At 37.8% G+C, this 21,443-nt stretch overlaps 1 protein-coding gene across 2 annotated transcripts in view; it reads right to left on the bottom strand.

Annotated features, from left to right (window-relative positions):
• Positions 1–21,443, bottom strand: part of Cltc (clathrin heavy chain) — a 62,903-nt gene that overhangs the window by 17,941 nt on the left and 23,519 nt on the right. For both annotated transcript variants that reach the window (XM_050119522.1, XM_050119523.1), the window contains exons 2-15: positions 21,087–21,294; positions 17,815–18,083; positions 16,988–17,149; positions 15,130–15,243; positions 14,602–14,775; positions 13,216–13,413; positions 12,023–12,223; positions 8,901–9,053; positions 8,341–8,463; positions 7,655–7,792; positions 6,774–6,938; positions 6,504–6,684; positions 4,870–5,033; positions 358–483 (exon numbers count right to left, since the gene is read on the bottom strand). In XM_050119522.1, coding sequence (XP_049975479.1) covers positions 358–483; positions 4,870–5,033; positions 6,504–6,684; positions 6,774–6,938; positions 7,655–7,792; positions 8,341–8,463; positions 8,901–9,053; positions 12,023–12,223; positions 13,216–13,413; positions 14,602–14,775; positions 15,130–15,243; positions 16,988–17,149; positions 17,815–18,083; positions 21,087–21,294 — 2,376 coding nt within the window. The remainder of the gene's footprint in view (positions 1–357; positions 484–4,869; positions 5,034–6,503; positions 6,685–6,773; positions 6,939–7,654; positions 7,793–8,340; positions 8,464–8,900; positions 9,054–12,022; positions 12,224–13,215; positions 13,414–14,601; positions 14,776–15,129; positions 15,244–16,987; positions 17,150–17,814; positions 18,084–21,086; positions 21,295–21,443) is intronic.

The raw sequence follows: 21,443 nt of genomic DNA, 5'->3' as shown, positions 1-21,443 counted from the left end.
CCCATAGTCTCCCAGGCTTAATTAGCCCACTTAAGAACTGCTCCAAATGCTAAGCACAAAAACAACAACAGCAACGATTACCAAGTGTAAAAGCTTCAATTACTACAAAACTGCCCAGCTAGAATATCTTAAAGTTAAAGATAAAGTTTCTAAAACCTAAATCTAAAATTGTTACTACAGTGGTTCTATTCTCATGCTTCCTATACTGGCATGGATGTAACATTTTAATCAAAGGAAAGACTGCTGGGACAAAAAAACACCGAAAGCTACTCTCGCAGACCATTCTTAAACACACCAAGAACAATTGAGAATACTGTACTGATAAGGTTTAAATTATTTAGGTATAAAAATATTTACCTTCTGAACATATATCTCTATATATTTTTGGAGATTGTTTCTATATAAATACAGCACCAGGTCATGGACAAAGTCAAACCGATCACAGACGATGATAAGTGGCAACTGATCTGTTAGTTTTGCCTCCTACAAGTGGGGAGGGGGAAACAAACAAACAAAAAAGAAGCTTCAGTTTTCTGCTTGCACTAAGTAAAAAGAGATTCTTTTCTTTGCTGATGCTCAGAGATTCTTCTGTTAAAAGAAAGAAATGACCCCAGAGCTGAGTATCTCCCCATTTCAATACATTTTACTAAGCAAAGCTTAGATTTACAAGCAAAATACCAAGCCCTTCCCACACATCCTTAATAAAAAAATTAACAAATTAAGATTTGTGAGCCACAAGTGAAGCACACAGGCTTTAAAATCACTACATGGGACTTCGTTAATAAATAGCTCAGTCAGCTGAATCTGGCAGTTGATTTAGTCACTATCCTCACATTGTGGCACAAATGCTCACATCTGTTTCAAGCTAATCATTTATTTTCTAGCCCTCCCCAATACCAAGCTATACACCCAGGCTCTAACAATCTACTATAATTAAGTCTTTGAAGAGTACTGTGATAATGGCCATGAATTAAAAACAACAAAGAATTTAAAGAAAAGACATCTTTAAATTGTAAACTGCTTTTAGCATTACAAAGATAGATGAAGCTACAGTCCTACTAGAGACTGACAAAGATGTTATAGACAGGAAAGGGTAAGACCTGTGTGGGGCAATTACCTGATACATGTCCTGTTATATTCCACAGACATACGGTACAGCACAAAAAACAACAGTTTCCATCAGGAATTCATTTATACACAGTGACACACCTTCAATAAATGATTCCTCTAAAAGTCAACTAAGGAAACAGAAACTAAGCAGGCAAGGACTTTCCCCAATGGTAGCCACTTCTTTTAGAGATTAGAATAAAATAGTTCTTTTGTCTTTATTTTTCTTTTTCTTTCCTCTAGTATTGGGGATTAGGCTAAAAAAGTGTTCTATCACTGAACAACATCCCCAGACAATAAAATGGATCTTTAGATTAGGCTCTAGCTACCCAATTATAAATTACATGAAGATTAGTCCATGAAATGGTCAGGCAATATCAACAAAATTGAAGCTAAATTGGAAAAAAAAAAAAGGCTATAAATTTGAAGTCAAAGTTCAACCATAGGCTGTTCACATTAAGGAAAGTCAACGTTGAGTATTTATTTCAAAAAACACAGCTAACAGCTACTTTAGTCATTTCTAGAAAGGATGTCTGCTTCTACAAATGCAATGTTTCCAGGCCAATTTTCCCTCCTAGATAAATATTTAAAAACTCAGTGTATCACATGAACCTTCTGTGCACATAAAATACAGTCTGCATCTCTTAGTGGAAAGCATGCAAGCGGATCACTTAGCTATTGCATTCTTGACAAGACTGGCAATTCTCCAGTTTCATGCTAGCTATACACTGTCAACTATTTACTAAGCTATTAACCATTATACTTGTTAGCAACCATTTTAAGACAAAAACTAGAACTGTGTAAATTCATACAGAGCTTTCCTACAACATGAATATAACAATTATTTGCTGAGTATGTATCAGGCTCTTAAGTAAACAGTCCTGTGTCTCAAGGAAACTGCCTCAGCATGAGAAGAGATGTATTTTCTTAAAGAGCAGAGGATATTACAGCAAAAAGAAAGCAAGACAAAAGGAAAATCTCGGCACAAACATTCTATTGTTTGCCTGTGTGATGTGGAGGCCAGAGGACTTCAGGTGTCACTATTCATTTTATTTAAGACAGTCTTTTCATGGGCTTGGAACTCATCAAGGGATCCACCTTGCCAAAGGTTCCCAGGCACCACATCCAATGTTTTCACTAGGGTTTGGTATCTAACTCAGGCCCTCAAGCTTGCACTGCAAGCACTTTAGCAACCTAGCTAGCTAGCTCCCTAGCTCTGGGAGTCAAGTAACTTAAGAAAAACCCCTCATGACATTTGATCAGAAACCCAAAGGACAAGGAAGAAATCAGAAGGCCTTAGAGAAAAACTGTCTGGGGCAGATACAAAGCTTCTGACAGGCAGGCAAGTTCCAGGAGCAGTGAGTGACCCAGGGAGACTGAGGCCGAGCAAGAGACAAAGCACGTATGGAGAAAGTAAGGTAACAGAGCAAGGAGCTGACCATGGCTCTGAAAATATTTCCACATGACAGTTTCCCCTGTCTGCTTAAATGTTAAGGGTTTTTTTGTTTTAATGTTTAAAGTTTTTCAAGACAGGGTCCAGGTGTGTAGCCCTGGCAGTCTCGGAACTCGTTCCATACATCAGGTTGGCCTCTAATCACATAGATCCACCTGCCTCTGTCTCCCAAGTGCTGGGATTAAAGGTGTGCACCACCACTGTCTGGCTAAATGTTGTTTGTTAAACTTGAGGATGTCATACTTAAGTTGTAATAGTTAAGTTTAGTTCTGTTTTAACGTAAAAATAACTCAAACATTATCTCCCAAGGTCGAAGAGAAATTAAAAGATGAGTGTAATTACAAAAAGTAATTTGACTAAGAATCTAATAATATTAAAAACAAAAAGCAAAACCCAGAAATCGTGATGATACTCAAGAGGAAGTAAGCTTTGTCCTGGAGATGGTGTGGGTACACTAGCAGCAGATCAACAGCGGACAACTCCTTGCATTTGGGAACCTAGCTAGGCTCCCCAGAAGTCACTTAGGCTAGGATGTGACTCTATAAAGTTTATCTTTATTCCACAATGTAAGACAATTTCAGCACTTTGACTATTTTGTTACATTAAAAACCTCTATGAGTTCAGCTATATAACACAGAGCCCAGATCAATTCAAGAGAACCAGTCAATACAGCTATGAACTATCTCCATGTGATAATAGCTGGAAAGTAGGAAATGCAATTCTCATATAATAATAGTTTGTGCCCAACCTGTAATTCTCCCAGAAGACAAAAGTAAAATAATTTTATCTGTGTGACAGTGGGCAAGTGGTACTCTAAAGCCCTGCAGTCTTTACTCCATATTCCCCGCCAGCACATGTGGTTTGTGCTTCTCTCCAGCAGAATTCATGTCACACAGCCAGGTTTTCTTGACCCCTCTTGATTTATGAATCATACATGATTAATGTTTTCTTTTCCGAATTCAGGCAGATTTGATGCTAGAAGTAAATCTGGATGTTTTCTTAACATAGTGAAGGATCCTGAAAATGATACCAAAGGTAAACTGATAAAAAAAGTTAAAAAAAAGTCTTAAGTTGGGGCTGGCAAGATGGCTCGGTAGGTAAAGGTGCTTGCCACTGAGACTAACACTCTGAGTTCTAGACCCAGGACCCACATGATGCAAAGAATAACTGACTCCCAGCAGTTGACCTCTGACCTCCATGTGCTTGCCTGGGTACAAGAACAAGATCACCAACACAAAATGAAAACATTTTTTTTTTAAAGAGAGAGAGAGAGAGAGAGAGAGAGAGAGAGAGAGAGAGAGAGAGAAAAGAAACCCAAGCCAGAACTGATACACGTCGTTCAGCACCTATAGTCTTAAGCACTCTGGAGGATGAGCAAACATGACGATAAACACAAGGCCAGACGAGACACTGAAAAGTGAGACTACAGCTCAAAAAAAAATTGGAAGGCATATGTGAGGACAGATCAAAGGGTACAGGTGTTTGTTGCCAATAGTGACAATCAGAGTTTGATCCCTGGAATTCACATGACAGAAGCAAGAAACTAGCTCTTAATACACATCCCTCTATCCACACAAAAAATTTTAAAGGCAATAGTAATTAAAAAGACAAAAACATCTGGGCCTTACCAATAGAAAGGAGGGGAGGGGAGAGGAGGGGAGCGGAGGGGAGGGGAGGGAATCAAAGCATTCTAAGAACTGGGAGTTGGGATGATTACCTTCTCCCCCCCATTTTGAGATGAAGTTTCACTATGTAGACCAGGCTGGCCTTGAACTCAGAGAGAGAACTGCCTCCCTCTGCCTCCCAAATGCTGACCTGTGTGTCACCAGACAGGGAAAGATCTAAGTATTCTAAAATGTATCAAAAACAACTTTTAAAAACATTTTTCTTAAACTGGGCATAGTAGTGTGCACCTTTAATGCCAGCACTTGGGAGACAGAAGCAGGCGGATCTTTGCAAGTTCAAGTCTAGACCGGTCTACGTACATATTGAGCTCCATGATAGTCAGGGCTACACAGTGAGACCTTGTCTTAGGAAAAAAAAAAAAAAAATCTTTTGAAAATTAAAAAAAGGAAATTCTTTGTAACTGAAACTGTTTTTCCTTCTTACTAACTTACTAATTTCCTTCCTTATTTCTTAAGAAACCACAGAGTTTTAGATTTGAAGCTCAGAAAAAAAAACCCAGCATAGAGTTTGAGAATGCTAAGAGTTTCTTTCAAATGTAAGGAAAACATTTTCAAGCATAGCTGAACCCTTGAGGAACTGCTGACCCTCAATCATCCAGAAGAATGTTGCTCAACACCACCTACCTTGAGAAAGTTCTTGACGCGCTCAGGATCGTAGCAGTTGCTTTCTCTGCAGATTCTTTCCACTTCTTTGATCTGTCCAGTCTTGCAAGCCGCCTGAATGTATTTAAAGTGCACATCTGGGTCCTGACTAAAGTTAACAATGGACCCCAGAAAATAAAAGAGACCTTAAAGAAACAAAAACAATGAATTAAATGACATAAGCACACTCCCTCTTCTTATTTGTTTGAGACGAGGTCTCACTGTGCAACCCTGAGCAGCCTACTTTGTTTTCTGAGGAACCCTAGAGGCTGTCCTAGACTGTGCTGGATTCTGCTGTGTAAACCAGGCTGATCTCGAACTCACTATGATACTCCTGCCTCTGACTCCAAAGTGCTGAGATTAAAGACATGTGCCACCAAGCCTGGCTACATGGACATTTTTGAGAACAACAAAACTAAAAATTATTTAAGCAATCAGAAGCCATTGTTATGGTAAATGTCCCTAATATAAGTTAGCGATTTTAGAAGTTGAGTAAGAATACAAATTAATTCAGAAACCAGTTCAATAAAACAGACCTAAGTTTCACATCCTACAAAACAGAAAATTCTGTTTAAAAGTGTTTTTCTGTTTAGTTCCTTGAGAGGACATTGGAAAGACTGAGTTCAGGCTGTCCTTGAATCTGTGACCCTCGTCCCTCATTCTACTGAGTGCTGAAATACAGGCAAGTGGCCCTAAAGTTTTCAAATAGCAAGAGATCAATAATAAAGTGAACACTACATTCTATATGAGATTTTAAATGAAGTATTATACACCAGTGCTTTTCCACATACAAGAGAAGACATGGAAAACAGTTTCAAAGGAATAAAGTATGGTGCTGCTCAGAACTTTCTGCAAGGATGACAGTTACTCTCACCTAGACTGTCTGCTTCAGCCACTTAACCTCCCGTCACCTCAAGTTCAGCTAGACTGACTACACGTGGCTATAGCTACTTTGCGAAACAGTAAACTCAACATAGTCTTAGCACACCAATATCAAGGTAACTTAACAGAATCTAGCTCTTCTACATAGAGCACTCATACTACAAAAGACAGAGAAAGGGTTAGGGAGGGACCAGAGTTCAGCTAATGATCCTAAGAGCCACCTAATACAGTGGTTAGATAAGTACGTACAACTGCCAGAACTGATGTTACTGTGCAGTACCAACCCAGAGAAGCACTGCTGGGTTAATGAGGCACAAAATGCCCTGAAGAGAACTGCTATTACAAGATGCAGACTACGAATGCAATATCACTATAACTCGTCATCAGCATTTTCATTTTACACAACATAAAGACAATGCATATTTATCCAAAATTCTGCCCTTCATTTATAAAATATCCAGAACAGATGGTCTTCTACACTGTATATCCATAGGATCTCATGTCCCATAAAATTATGTTTTTTAGAAAGACTGTTTCCAGCCGGGCGATGGTGGCGCACGCCTTTAATCCCAGCACTCGGGAGGCAGAGGCAGGCGGATCTCTGTGAGTTCGAGATCAGCCTGGTCTACAGAGCTAGTTCTAGGACAGGCTCCAAAGCCACAGAGAAACCCTGTGACCGTTTCCAACAGCTTGATTATGTCTCTCTTGACTACCAATTCTTACATTCCTATTACCTTCAAAACTCTTGAATGATTCAAAGAGTTCAATCAGAGACTGAGTTGATAGTTGTTCATGATACTTAGAAGCCACTTGAACACAGATCTGTAGATTTTGACGAATATTAGCAGACAGCATAGCTCTGAGACATTCTAGGGAGTCTTCAACGGATAAGGATCCAAAGTAATTCACTAACCACTAGAAGGGAAAAAATTTAATTAATAATTTACTATCTTCCAGTGCCAACATACTACTTAATCACAACTAACAAATAAGAAACAAAATACCTCCGGGTTAAGAAGATGGGTATGAACAACTGCTCGTTTTATATCATACAAATCGGTGAAGTGTTCTAATGCACGCTGAAGTAGGCCTGCCTTTTCACACAGCTGGGCGATATGAGCCCGGTCATAGTGGGTGAACATCTGATTCCCCAGAATAGCATCTGCAACCTAGAAAACCACAGAGAGGATAAGCTGGTCTCCACCCAGAAAACACATTAAGGTTCAATACTGAATGGACAAAACAAAGTATCAAAGAATGTTAGCTAAATTTTTTTAAAAATAAGAATAAACACCTCAGCCTGGCAGTGGTGGCATATAACTTTAATCCCAGCACTCGGGAGGCAGAGGCAGGCAGAACTCTGTGAGTTCGAGGCCAGCCTGGTCTACAGAGTGAGTTTCAGGACAGGCTCCAAAGCGCCAGAGAAGCACTGTCTTGAAAAACAAAAAAGAATAAACATCTCAATCTCTGACTAAGAATCTGTCACAAGAACAGGGCTGGAAGCACGACTAAGAGATGACAGCTGTCCTGCTAGCCTTTATGTCAACTTGGGAAGAGGGAACCTCAAGTTTTAAAATGGCTCTAACAGATTGCTTATAGGCATATCTGCAGGGTGTTTTATTGACTAATGATAGGGATGGGGAAAGCCCTTTCAGGAACAGTGTCATCCTTGGACAAGTGGTCCTGGGTTACAATAGAAAGCAGGTTAAACAACCCAATAAGCAGTGTTCCTCCATGACCTCTGCTTCAATTTCTGCCTCTAGGTTCCTGCCCTGAATTCTCAGTGATGGAGTGAAGAGTTTAAGATGAAATAAACCCTTTCTTCCCAAAGTTGCTTTGGTCGGTTTCATCACAGAAGCAGAAACCCTAAGACAAGAACACATACTTGAGGTGCGTGCATAAGGTTCATCTCAAGCAATCGTGTCTGTAAAGGACCTTCGGAGGGGCGATTGTTCTTCAAAGCGTCAAGTAAGAAGGCAGTACATTGCTGGATTAGATTGTATTCCATAAAGACATCCACAATCTATTAAAAGAGAAAAAAACACACACACAAGATATAAGATACTATTGAAGGGGGAAAGAAGGTAGGACCAAAGAGTGTGATCAGTTTGGGGGGGTAATATGAACAAACTACAATGTGTATGATGAAAATAATCATGCTAAAACTCATTTTTTACATTAATAAAAATTTTAAAATTTTCAAAGTATTATTGATAACATGCACACAAATTAACATCATCTTTTTATGTATAAAAATGTAAAGTATTAAGTACAAGGTTTACTTATTTCTAAGTATTTTGATATTTACTTATTTTATATGTTTATCACATATACTCATATGTGATTTGAGTTTCTGCATGTATGCATATATGTGTATCATATGCATGTCTGGTGCTCAGAGTTGTTCCCTGACCGCCATATATAGGCCACAGCACACATGTGTTTGCATTAACAGACACAAAATAGTAAATATTTAGAAAATCTATTCTTCTGCAATATGTTTTGTCCTTGTGAAAGTGAGATTCTCCACAAGCTCCACCTGGATGAACTGTAGTCTTCCAGTGCCATTACCTGTGTGATATCAGCAAGTGGCTCTTCGTCCTGAACTAGCATCTGAGCAAACTGCTGTCCCTGATCGGGACTGATGCGCATGACGTTTCTCAGGAGAAAGATCCAGTCTGGAGTATAACCAACCTACAAACAGACAGACTTCAGTCATGCCTCAGTTTCATTTTTAAAGCCTTTTCCATAATAAAACATTATTAACAGAGAACTACTAATGAGCATAACATTACTTATAATTTACTCATCCAATAAGACCTTTACAATGACATATTTGTCTAGATTATACAACTATATTACTTCTAGTCAGCAATGACCGTTCCAAACACTAAACTAGCACATGTTTAACATGCCTCTGCTATCTTAGAACTATACTTGCTTTCATGCGAAAATTTACACCAGGTATGGACTCTACATATAACAGTTAAAGAATTTATTATGCTTTTCCAAGTAGGTCAAAGTTTTAAGGAAATTAACCAATAAAAATGAAGCAACTTAAGGCTAATTTCTCGTTTTCTTTCTTTTTTAAAAAAATATTTTGTGTTGATAATTTGTTCCACTGAACTCACTTTTTTAGCATATAAAACAATCTTCTGGACTTGACCTGTCTCTGCAAAGCACTGGATGACTTTATTTGGGACATTGGCCCTGAGGTACACACTAAGTGCCAACGTTGGGTCCACAGACTTTACAAGATCACCCAGTTCTTCAGAACATTCCAGCTGTCCAAAAGAAAAAGAATTTGGTTAGTGATCATTAAATGTTCTATAAACAAGTAGTTGATACTACTTCCCTATTAGCATATAAAAAAATCTTACTCCTTTTCTAAAAATATAAATATGCAAATATGCAGGGTTCGTGGTTGTTGAACTCTTGATACTGTTCTCACACTCATGGTTCTGTATAATTCTCCAGATCCCTCCTTAAATAGGGATGGACAGCCACTGAGACTTTGCTTTTAGTAATTTCCCACGACCTTGTTGAGAACATACCTTTCCTTTACCCACAGAATCTTATGAATCTAACCAATAAGATTCAAATATAACAGTCATGTTTTCAATTTCTCAAAAATAACGTCACTGTTTTTTCTATTGGTGTGTGTGCCCGTGGAGATCAGAAGAGGAGTATCAGACCCCCTGGAGCTGTCGTTTGAGGCGGTTGTGAGCCATATGGCATGAGTGCTAGAAACTGAACTCATGTCCTCAGGAAGAGCTTAATATATGCTATGAACCACTAAGTTATTTCTTTAGACCCCCCCAGATAATACAACTTTTAATGTAATATTGTCAAATAAAAACCAACAATGTCAGTTAGCCTGTAATGCTAATGCTTGGGAAGCTAAGGCAGGAGTTCAGGACCTGGCTGTGCCCCACACAGAGACACTGTCTCTAAATAAGTAAATTAATTAATTTTAGAAACTGAGCTAAATGACCGTTACTTACATAAGAATGATTCTAAAACTAAGGATAATTTTTAAAGTAGTATATAACATTTACATTTCAAGCACCTAAGATCCATCTTTTATCTTTTTTTAATTTTAGGGTTTGAAATGGTAGGTGGGCACTAAACTTACAAAGTCAAACATACAAAATTTAAAAATTTCTAGTTAGTATACAGCAGATATATCTTCAAGTTAGCTTCTTAAAATTTCTGCCTTGAGGTCAGGTAGTGGTGGCACACACCTTTAATCTCAGCACTCAGGAGGCAGAGGCAGGCGGCGCTCTGTGAGTTCCAGGACAATCAGAGCTGTTATACATGGAGAAGCCCTGTCTCCAACCACCCCCCCCCCACACACACACAACTTAGCATAAGTTTCTATTTTCCCCGCTTTTTTTTTTTTTTGCAGTTTTGGAAAGTGAACCTACTAGGGCCTTGCAGATCCCAAATAAGTTGGTCTTCTACCATCAACCCACAGCTCCAGTCCAACTTTCTAGTTTATTCTATATATACACACATGAATGCCAGAGACTATGAACGTCAGGCTATCAGATTCCCCTGGAAATTACAGGCAGCTATGAGCTGCCTGGCATTTGTGCTGGGAATTTCACTTGATCCCCTGCGAAAGCAGTTATGTACTCGAAACTACTGAGCCATCTCTCAAGCCCCAATGGAAATTTTTAAGAGAGTAGCCCTTATAATTCAGCATTCAAAGAAGTTCTATCAATCTACACATCTTAACTGAACATGCTAACTAAGGATTAATGAACTATTTTTTACTACAAATGAGTTGCATCTGATTACCAACAAAAGGTAATGATATTTTAAAAAAATAATTCCCTATTGCATAGATAAACTCAATTATCTGTGCTGTTCCCATTGTGTTATTTTATGCCATTAAAACAGCTCTCAAATATGTGTTAGATTAGTTATTCTTTGGTAGAGGATGGTATGTGGCCAAACCTCTCAAGTCTGAAGTACTATCGTCTAGTATTCTGTAAGTACTATCCTCTAATATTCTGACAAGACTAGCAGAAGCCAGGTTAAGAAACATGAACTTAGACTCCAGAATTTACCAACACTGTCAATACACACTGATGTTGATAAGTTTGATATCTTTGTAAGTAATTCATTACAAGATTGCTACAAGCTGGGTGGTTTAATCCCAGCACTTGGGAGGCAGAAAGAGGCTGAACTCTGTGAGTTTGAAGTCAGCCTGGTCTACAAGAGCTAGTTCCAGGACAGGCACAAAAGCTTCTGAGAAACCTTGTCTTGAAAAAAACAAAACAAAAAACTACTACAAGAGTGTTATATCAGTTCTTGACAAAGGCGTGAAACATGGTAACTCAATATTGTTACTTTAAGTAGGAAAGCTTTGTGTAACTCTATAGAAATAATGATAAATTGTTTAAAAGCTGCTTGTTGCCCTCTAAATGATATTTATTGCTTTTCAGTCAATCTTCTACATTAAAAAAAAAAAGTGCTCTGCCAGACAATAGTATCCCACACCTTTAATCCCAGCATTCAGGAGACAGAGGCAGGCAGATCTCTGAATTTGAGCCCAGCCAGGTCTACAGAGAGAGTTCCAGGACAGCCAGAGCTACACAGAGAAACCTTGCTCTGCAAAACAATATAAAGTATGTGCTGAATGAACATAAAACACAAAGAAATTCTACAGTACAGAAAGCTAGTAAATATATTTTACAAAAGGCTTCTATATTTGAAACCTTTTAAATACTTTTTCATGTAATACCACTTAGCTTTTTATGAAATCACTGTCATACACTACCTCACTACATCAAATACAGCCAGCGTGGCTATCTCATAAACACATGAGTGATCTTACATTTTATATAACATGTCCTCCCTGAATACCCAAGTATATTTACTACATGTTGATGACAGTTTATAAATTCTTACAGAGAGAGACAGAGGGGACAGAGAGAGAGCAGAACTGCTAGGCATGCATGTCAAGTGTGGGGTGTGAAAGATTCACATGCCAGGCAATGTCAGATACACTGACAAATACACCTGCACAAGGAAGCAAGCGTATGGAAAATTCTCCAAGGCTAAAAGGCTAGTAGTTTTAACTACCAAGCAATATTCCTGAATCAAATTTTAAAGTGGCAAGGTGTCTTCTCATTCTATTTCCACAAACATTTAACAAATAACAGATGAAGATATTCAGATAGAAACTAATCATTTTAACTTGTTAGCACAGAACTTAAAGGAAAAGTATAACAATATAAAGTACCTTATCTTCTTTCAACCACTTCTCCAAAAGTTGTTTCCGCCCTTGCTGAAGTACAGGTCTACACAATTCTAAGGATTCGTATTTGTTTAGCTGGCCCTGGTCCAAAAGGATTCCAAAGTACTGAAGTAGAGGTGAAGTTTGACCTGGCTGAGCTGGGACACTCTGGAATCGACGGATGGTGTCTGGAGTACGAAGGATTCCCTTTAAGAAAAAATATTAAAAATTCCTTAGTGGCTGAGTCACACTACTAACCGTACAGGTCTCTGGTCAATCTGGAGTGCATGGTTGACCCATGAACTCCACATTCCAAATATTCACCACATAGTGCAGATTCAATAAATGTCTGTCACACCTCTGGCTCAATGTCACAAAATTATTAAAAATCAGAAAATGACAAGGTAAATAATTATGCCAATGTATGAAACAATAAGTACAAAGAGTCCTTCCCAGGGAAGAGCACATAAATTGGTTACCTACTATCTAACGGTCAGCCCTAAAAAGATGTCCCTATAATTTGGATCACAGACTAGGCAGGTTGGATCTGTGTTTAGGAACATGTTCATGCACATATAGGTATGTGACAACAATTAATGAAGAGGCGAATGTAAAAGAGAGCAAGAAGAGACATATGGGAGTCTTGGAGGGAGGAAAGGGGAACATGGTATAATTGATTTTAATTTCAAAAATTAAAAAAAACTATAAAAAGAAAAGGATAATCATGAAATGGTAACCGGTAGTCATTAAATCAAGTTCAATTAAGTACAAATTTTATAATTAACACTGGTTGGGAATGTAAGGTTTAAATTCAGTTTAACATAAACCAATGTAAATTCTTACAAGAATAAATTCAGCTCATTTTCTGATAACTCTACAGACCAAAAATTCAAGAGCATCTGTTTAGTGATTAACTTTCCAAATTAAAATAGATAGCAATCATTTATGAGGTCAAACAGTGTAACTGGACATGGTTGCACCTACATCTACCTTAGGTCTTTATCTACATATTTTTTCTAAGATTCTGGGGTTTTAAACAACTCTAGAGACACTGAGAATTAGTTATCATATTCTATTAAAGGAAAAATATAACTGGAAAGTGGCTAGTTACTCTTACAAAGCTGGTTCCTCTTCTAGAAGTATCAGAAATAGAGAGTAAATACCTCAATCATAGCAACTTCAGTTTCCTAACTATTTACCTTTGGTGCATTAGCGGCCACCTTTGCAGCCTCTGAGTAGTTTCCCTGGGCGAAAAGAGCATTAAATTTCCGGGCAAAGAGTTCTTCAGCACCAGCTAAGTTGTTCCGCACAGCCATTCTAAGGGCCAAATCAGGATTTTGTAGGACATTGGTGATGTAAGGAATTATGTTTTCTTCTTCTACACAAACTGACAGAACCTGAAATTTAACAATTAGAGAATTGTTACACTGTGTTAAATCTTTTTAGATTACATCACAAAGGTAATCAATTACTTTTGTGAAATTTTGACACTTGCTTGTTTTGCCACCATGATTTCTAGAACCTCCACTATCAATGCTTACGTGTATGGTAAAATTACAACAGGAGCTTTAGGTTAACACAGCACAACAGCAGAAAGAAGGAAGCACTCCTGGCTCCACAGCTCCTGATTATCAAGTCACCCTAACCGACTTATTCTTGATTTTTTTTTCCATGAGAGACACATACAAACTGAACTACTTAATTTTCAAAGATCACCTTTTGGTGCTGCTAGAAATTAATTAAACAAAGATAAGGCCCTTTATTAAGGAAGACTGATGACAAAAACATCAACCAACTTCAATTCAGCATGGCAAAAATGTTACAAAGACAGTACAAGTACTTTCAGGTCAGGGATGCAAAGCAGCTGAGCCTAGAGCTGAGGTGGGAGACAGATTGTCTCGTGATAAACATGCCACTTTTCAAAGACTGATTAATGGATACCACCAGGTACCCATGTGGTACACAGACATACATGCAGATAAAATATCCAGACATATAAAATAACAAAAACTAAATAATGACTCATGCCATTTATTAGACCAAGAAATAATGATCAAGGTAAATATAATTTTCGGTAAAGGTAAATATAATTAAGTCATTGCAAAAACAAATTAGATAACAAGATGATATCTTATTATTATTTTATGTTTTTTGAAACAGGTTCTAATTATATAGCCTTAGCTGCCTCCAAATCACAGAAATCCTTTGCCTCACTCTTCCAAGTAGGACGATTAAAGGCATGCACCCCATGCCAGATTCTATACAACAATCTTTCAAATTATATTTATTTAGCAGGTGTTATGTGTGTATCCATGCATACATACATACATACACACACACACACACACACACACACACCTTAATTAATTTTATTAGCTTTAATCTCCTCCTTGGACAGGAGGCCCCTAAACTTACACCTGCTATTTTATGTCCTGTGACTTTATCTCATTTGTCTTCTTTGCCTCCCCTCCATGATGTACTCTTTTCTGATATCCAAAATTATCTTTCGAAAAACAAAAAACAAAAACAAAAAACCCACTAATGATAACATGTCACTTAGATGCTTAAGTTAAAGGTTTTCTTACTTGTCCCTTTCTGTTGACTCCTATTATTCCAGCTGTGGCTTCATGAGGGGCAGTAACGAAGATCGTTTCTCCACTGATTCTGTTCATGTAGATGCACGTGCCAGTCTCAAGGTCATAGAGGTGGATATAACCATACTTGGTAATCAAGAACACGACATCATGCTTTTCACTTATCTGGAGAGAAAATAAACACTTTCTATAAAACTCCAACACAAAACTTACAGGAAATATACTAAAGTAATACTAAGGTTTCCTTCATTACAGCTTGTTATTTATATGTGGGATACCTAAAGCTCAAACATAAACACAAGAGTATATATGAAAAATCTGACAAACAAAAGAGATGGTAATTCTGACAACTTAAGATAACCGAATTTACTGATTACATGAAAATAGGAGTGTTATTGTACCAAATTTTACTAATAATTTTTATTTGAGAATAATTTTTTCTTTTAAGCAACACTCATATCAACTATGAACAGGAATTAAGTTGAAATTTTTAAAAATCCAATTATTGTAATGAAATACCTGCATTGCAACAGGAAAGTCATTTTGTGCTTCTGGAGGAAAGAAAACATCCACCGCCTTCTTTGGAAAGGGCTGGTTCCCTGTGGGTGGTGTACCAACTTCAATGATATGCAACTGTTCAAAAGAAAATAAAATCTACTATCAACCCAAATCATTTATCAGTTGGTCATAGCAAGTTTTTTGAAGCCCCCAAATGGAAATAGCCAAAATGCCTACAATCAGTGAACTGTATTTGATCCATCTATACTATGGGACGCTCCTCCATAAATTAAAACTGACTAGGAGGAAGCTGACCTTAAAGTCACACATTTACTGTATGATTTTTGTTGCTGTTGTTGAAACAAAGGTCTCACACAATATGCCCCTGAATGGGCTGGAAATCAATAGATCAGAATGGCCTGGGACTCACGGAAATCCGCCTGCCCTTTGTATGCTAGGATTAAAGGTGTGTACCACCATGCACAGCTCTATACCATTCTCGAAGTGGCAAAATTATAGAGGTAGGAAGTGGGTTTGACTCTAAAGACATGATGGGGCTTGGCAAGATGGCCCAGCCTACGGTAAAAGCAATTATGGAATAGGCCTGACCAACTACTTAAATTCAATCCTTGGAAGCCATGTAAAAAGGCCAGATGCATCTGTAAAGCTCCAACACTCTTAGGACCACTTGGAAGGTGACAGGAGAATCACTTGAGCTCCTGAGTGCTAGGATTTAGTCACTGCAATCTTTTTCTTTCTTGAAAACTACTTACTAGGGTGACATGGGGTGGAGAACTGTAAAACAAAGATGAAGTTAGGGTTTTTCTGACTCTGGGATACAGAGACAGAGGACAGTAGTCTACAAGTTCTGGAAGCAAGTAGAGCCACTCTTCCATTTTAGAAGCAGCAAACAGTTGCTTTCCATGTCTCTCAGAGCTAGGATGCAAGCCATGTGACTTTGCCTATGTGGGACTTCAAAGAGGGAGCACAGGACATCAGGTTATTTTAAGACAGAGGGAAGTGAAAATAGCAGCAGACTGAGTCACCAGGCATCCAGCAGTACAGGCGTAACAAAAGCACAGTTCAAAGATCTGCAGCTTGATTTCTGGCTGGAACCCTGGCTACTACCCATGTTTGCTCATTTCTTATTTCCCACACTTAGTGATACAGCTGTCCTAGCTACTGCCAGGTATCCGGTAACCTGTCAATAAATTTTTTATACTCTAATCAACCAGACCTTGTTTCTGCTGTCCTCAACTACGAATTCTAATACACAAAGTGCTTCAATCTGTCTAGGTAATTTCAATGTACAGCTAAGGATGAGACTCTCCAACTTAAGCTGCTGTCCATTCCATCGACATCAAGTCACCTAGGGGATTTAAAAAGGACAGCGCTTAACGAAATCAGACTTCATCTTGGACAATCTTAATGAATCAGACTTTAGACATGTAGCACACACACAAACAGGTATTTTAGCAACTCTAATGAGTCTATGCAGAATTAAGGGAAAGACATCAACAAAAAGCCTTTGATAAAGGCAATCAAAATAAAGAATACAAAGAGCTCAAAGTTGGCACAATGGTCTAAAGATCTATAATGCCAGCACTCAAGAGCCTGAGGAAAGAGGACCAACTTCAAAGTCAGTCTAGGTTATATAACAGGACACTGTTAAAAGTAAAACCCACAGATGGCAGAATAGGAAATAAAAATATTAAAAGAATGCCATAATTTTACAAGTACTACCATCATACCATTTGTCAGTCACAAATCTGAATATTAATTATGAAATTAATGAAAAATAAAGATGAGTATTTTGAACTTAGATGACAAAGAAGAGCAAAACAGACCCACTAAAATAATTATCACAGACAAAACTTACCTTCCCTCCTGCCTGACCCCGCACAGCAAAACAAAACAACGTTGATTCTTCTGCATTTCCTTCCATCTTAAATTGTGCAAAGCTAGCTGCATGTCCTTCAATAGGCTGAGACACTTTCCTATCTACAGAATAGAGCTGCATAGCTCCAACCACACGATTTTGCTACAAAGAATCAAAAATAAATATCAAATTCAATTAGTGAAATAGTTATAATACTTTGCCATCTTCAACAGTACCTGTTATTGAGTTTCTCAATGTAGAGCTGATACATCTTAAAGTTTAACTCCAAACATTATCTTATTAAAGCTTAATGTGAATGTATAAAACATACCTCATCTAATCATCTCTTTGCACCATCTTAAAAAAAAAAAAGGATTTATTTATTTATTGTGTATACAGTGTTCTGCCTGCTTACCAGTAGGGGGCACCAGATCTCATTATAGATGGTTCTGAACCATGATGTGGTTGTTGGGAATTAAACTCTGGACCTCTGGAAGAACAGTCAGTGCTCTTAACCTGAGCCCTCTCTCCAGCCCCTCTTTTATGCTATCTTAATACAATACAGTAGTATTTACTTTGCAGCACACTGACTCCATAATAAATTCTAAATCACTCAATCTCTACTTAATCTGCAAGAATTAAAAATTGGTAAGAGTACTGACATTTTATGTCAGGTTAAAGGTTTAAACCAGCAATCACTATTTTTAAAAAGAAAAAGTCTTTCAAAATCAGCCAAATTCAACAATGTTGGGTTTAAAGACCTAACTAAAGTGTGTGTCAACAATCCCTTAGATGACTTCTTTATCAAAAACTAAAAAAAATGTTACCTGTGCAGATATACCAGTCAGAAGCAACCACTTCTGCTTTGCATCTGTACGGTAATTGATAATCTGGCATCCTGCGAGGCTAGAATGACGATCAAACATTTTCACTGGCTGAGACTCTCCTTCCATACTCCAATGATAAACTGCATTATCCGTGACAAGAGCAACCGTATTCAAAGAGATCCATTTCCAGAAGGTGACATCATCAGTCATGGTATGTGCCTTCATTTTACTTTTCATTTCAATGTTAAATATCTGAAGAGTTTTTGCAGCTAAATACAGAATTAAAGAATAATGAGAAAAGCAAAGTTCAAAATGAATTAATACCTACCCAGACTAGCCCTTAACTTTCAAATTATGTGGTTCTATCCTGAGACTAAAAACTAACTACAGGAGTCACACTGCTAGAGCTACAGCCACTGAGGAGCTAATAGCTGAGACCAAGCAAACAAATCTATACCTGCAACCTTAAGCAAAACTCTTACCTCTATGGACACTGTAACACTATAAGCACATGACTTCTATGGGATTTTATACCCCAAATGAAAATGAGACTAAGGAACAGCTTTCTTATTGATAAAAGCAAAGCTGTTAACTTTCATTACACAGGTGATGCATAAACTAAGGCAGCTGTATATACAAAAGACAAAGCAAATCTAATAGAAACACAAGGAGGAAATATCTACTTTTTAAAATGCAGTCATTTCTCATTCAATTCAATATTGTGGAAACTGCGTTTTGAAAAGAAGTTGTACTTCAACTTTGCCGTGTCACCACAGCGCATGCTACATTGAACTGGTCTAAGATACAAAGGGAAGTATAAGTGCTGGAGGAGAAAGGAAAGGGAGACAGGGAGGAGGATAGTTTCAGATGCTGTTAATATACTGGAGGTGAGAACAAGTTCAAGCTTCATCCAGTTAAGACAGCAAGCATTTAGTAAAAGGAGGGTGAAATTTGCCTCGAATGTTAAAAGTCCAAAGTCAGATGCAAAGGCTTATACTGGTCATGTGAAACCGACCACAGTCGAAAAGGTGATTTCACTGCAATGAACAGTGGCCAAAGCCCACAGCTATCACTAGGCTGTGAAGATTCATTCTCAGAGACTAAGGATAACTCCACTCCCGAGCCATAGACAATCTGGCTATAGCTAAAGGACAAAAGCTGTCAAGAGTGGGAGGGTGACAGGGCTTTGTACCATAACCCATCTTACTTACTGCACAACAAAGCCTTCTTCTACAGGGCAGATTATAGGACTCCCATCCCACAGTTTATAAACCACACCAGACTCAAGAAATTGTGAAAGTTATAGTCCTGTTTATAAAAAGAAGGCATGAAGTTTAAACTGGCTTCAGAGGGAAGCAGAATTTTGTAGCGATTTGCTTTTCTTTGCTGCACCCACCAACCTCCAGATAACTAGACTTTCATTCTGTTTTACATGAAAGGGGCTGGAAAATGTGCAAGTTTAAGGGTCTGGGGAGAGGAACAAGGGATAACAGCCATGATATAGACCAATAGACACAAAGTATAACATACTATTTTACAAAGCTTTAAAAATTTCTCAATGATTCTTTTTAAGGAACAGGACAATGACTAACACAATCTAATTTAAGGTAACTCACCATCTGCACACATAAGAAAGCATTAAGAAATATGATAAGATAACAGTAACATTAAAAATAGAAAAGAATTCGGCAAAATTTAGTTGATGCCCTTTAAAAAAGAAGTGTGATGGATGCTAAGCACTTGAATTCAAATTATTTAAGGAAGCTAAAGGACATTTAAAATGTAGTATACTTTTAGACAGAAGCAAATGTATACTGCCATAAAACATCTGGTTCCTGAAGATGAGACCAACTTTCACCCGCCATAAATACTGATGATTCTGTTGACTATGCTATTCTTAGCTCCCAACCTAGGATAGGTTAAATATTGACACTTCAAAATGTTCCAAAATCTGTACAATAAAACCAAAAGGTTTGAGTTTCTAATTTTCAAAGTTCAGGTTAGTGATGCTCCAGAATAAAGTCTATGCAAAGATTCCCAAATGCAGGCCTATGAAATTGCTCAGCAGGGAGCTGCTGCCAAGTCGTCCCCAGGATCCACATGGTTGAACCAAAGAACAGACTTCCCCAAGTTGCCATCTGACCTGTGCATGTACACCCACATACAGAAACACACAAAAGAAACAAAATGTTATAAGAATTCTAGATAAACTCCCCAAAGCCAAAAAGCTCAGTACTTCTAGACCTGAGCATTTCTAATAAGTTACTCAACGTGTATTATTAGAGATTAAACAGGTGGGGCATGGTGCTGCAATCTGATTCTAGTACTACGGAGGCAGAGGCAGGTGGATGGGTCTTTGTGGGTTTGAAACCAGTTTGGTCTATACAGCAAGTTCCAGACCAGCCAGGGCTACTGTCAAAGAGACCTATCTCACCAAAAGAAAACAGAAAACAACCAAACCAAGACCCCAAACAGAGTTTAAATGATGTGAAAGAAAGACTGGTTAAAAGTTCAGCACCTCTAAAAACTCATCCACACTTAGTTCAAAGGACGAGAAAATGGGTTCTCAGATAATATGAGATTGTTCAACTCTATTTAAATTGAGAAGCAGTATAGTTCCCCATGGAAACAAGTTAGTTTGGCTGAGCCTGGTTGCTCCCACCTATGATCCCAGCAACTCAAGAAACTTAGTCAAGAGGTTCAAAGCCACCCTGAAGAAGAGAGCAAGACTCAGTTAAAAATAAGTAAATAAATAAATGGGTAGATAGATAGGCAGATAAAGTCAAAGAAAACTGCACAGTCTGAATAAATACAAACAGCCTTGATTCCAAAACTTGGTATGCATTCCTTCTCCTTCTCTCCCACCTCTCTAACCAGGGTCAACTCAAGCCATTCTTACAGCTTAAGGCCTAAAGTACAGAAAGGCACAGAATGGAGAAGCTGATTATCACAATAAATTCCGAAGTACTTAAGTCCTAATATTAAGCTATGACTTATTACAGAGTATTACTTTCATTACTCTATACAGAAATGCTTTTAGTTGTCTCATATCAGATATAAAACATAAATGTATTTATCCTAAAAACCTAAAATTATTCCAAGTACATCTATTCTAAGACATCTCACAGAAACATTTCATGTAAAAGTCATAAACACTAACTCAAGTTCAGGATTTAATTAAATTTACTCAACATACTAAAAGAGCACACCAATAAATATTTGCATAAAATATACATAAGAATTTCAAGAAAACTATCCACAATCTTTTATACCTTTCAGGGCAATCACTTTGCTGGCAGGATTCATGATGGCACTGTCTGCTGAGATGGGTCTTCGAATTGGATTGCTCGGATCATTCATATCAATGATTACCACCTGGGCCTGTTCTCCTACTTTTTCTCTAATGCAGATGAATTTATCTGACTCCATAGTCAGGGTACTGAAGCCAATGTTTGCTGGGTTGATACCCAGGTTCTGGAGCTGAAAAGAAATATAGACCATGTTACCAAATATGAAAGTATAATTTGACATTCATATATTATCATCAATTTAAATCCTAGTTTAACCATCAATGCAAGGCCAACAGTGATGATGGGCAAGTAATAGACTTTCTTCATTCTCCGAAAGAA

This window comes from Alexandromys fortis, unplaced genomic scaffold, assembly GCF_014885135.2.
Source record: "Alexandromys fortis isolate MF-2015 unplaced genomic scaffold, M_Fortis_MF-2015_v1.1 scaffold_173, whole genome shotgun sequence".
NCBI lineage: Eukaryota > Metazoa > Chordata > Mammalia > Rodentia > Cricetidae > Alexandromys > Alexandromys fortis.
Note: the sequence above shows the minus strand (reverse complement) of the source record. Positions and strands in the feature narration are given on the sequence as shown.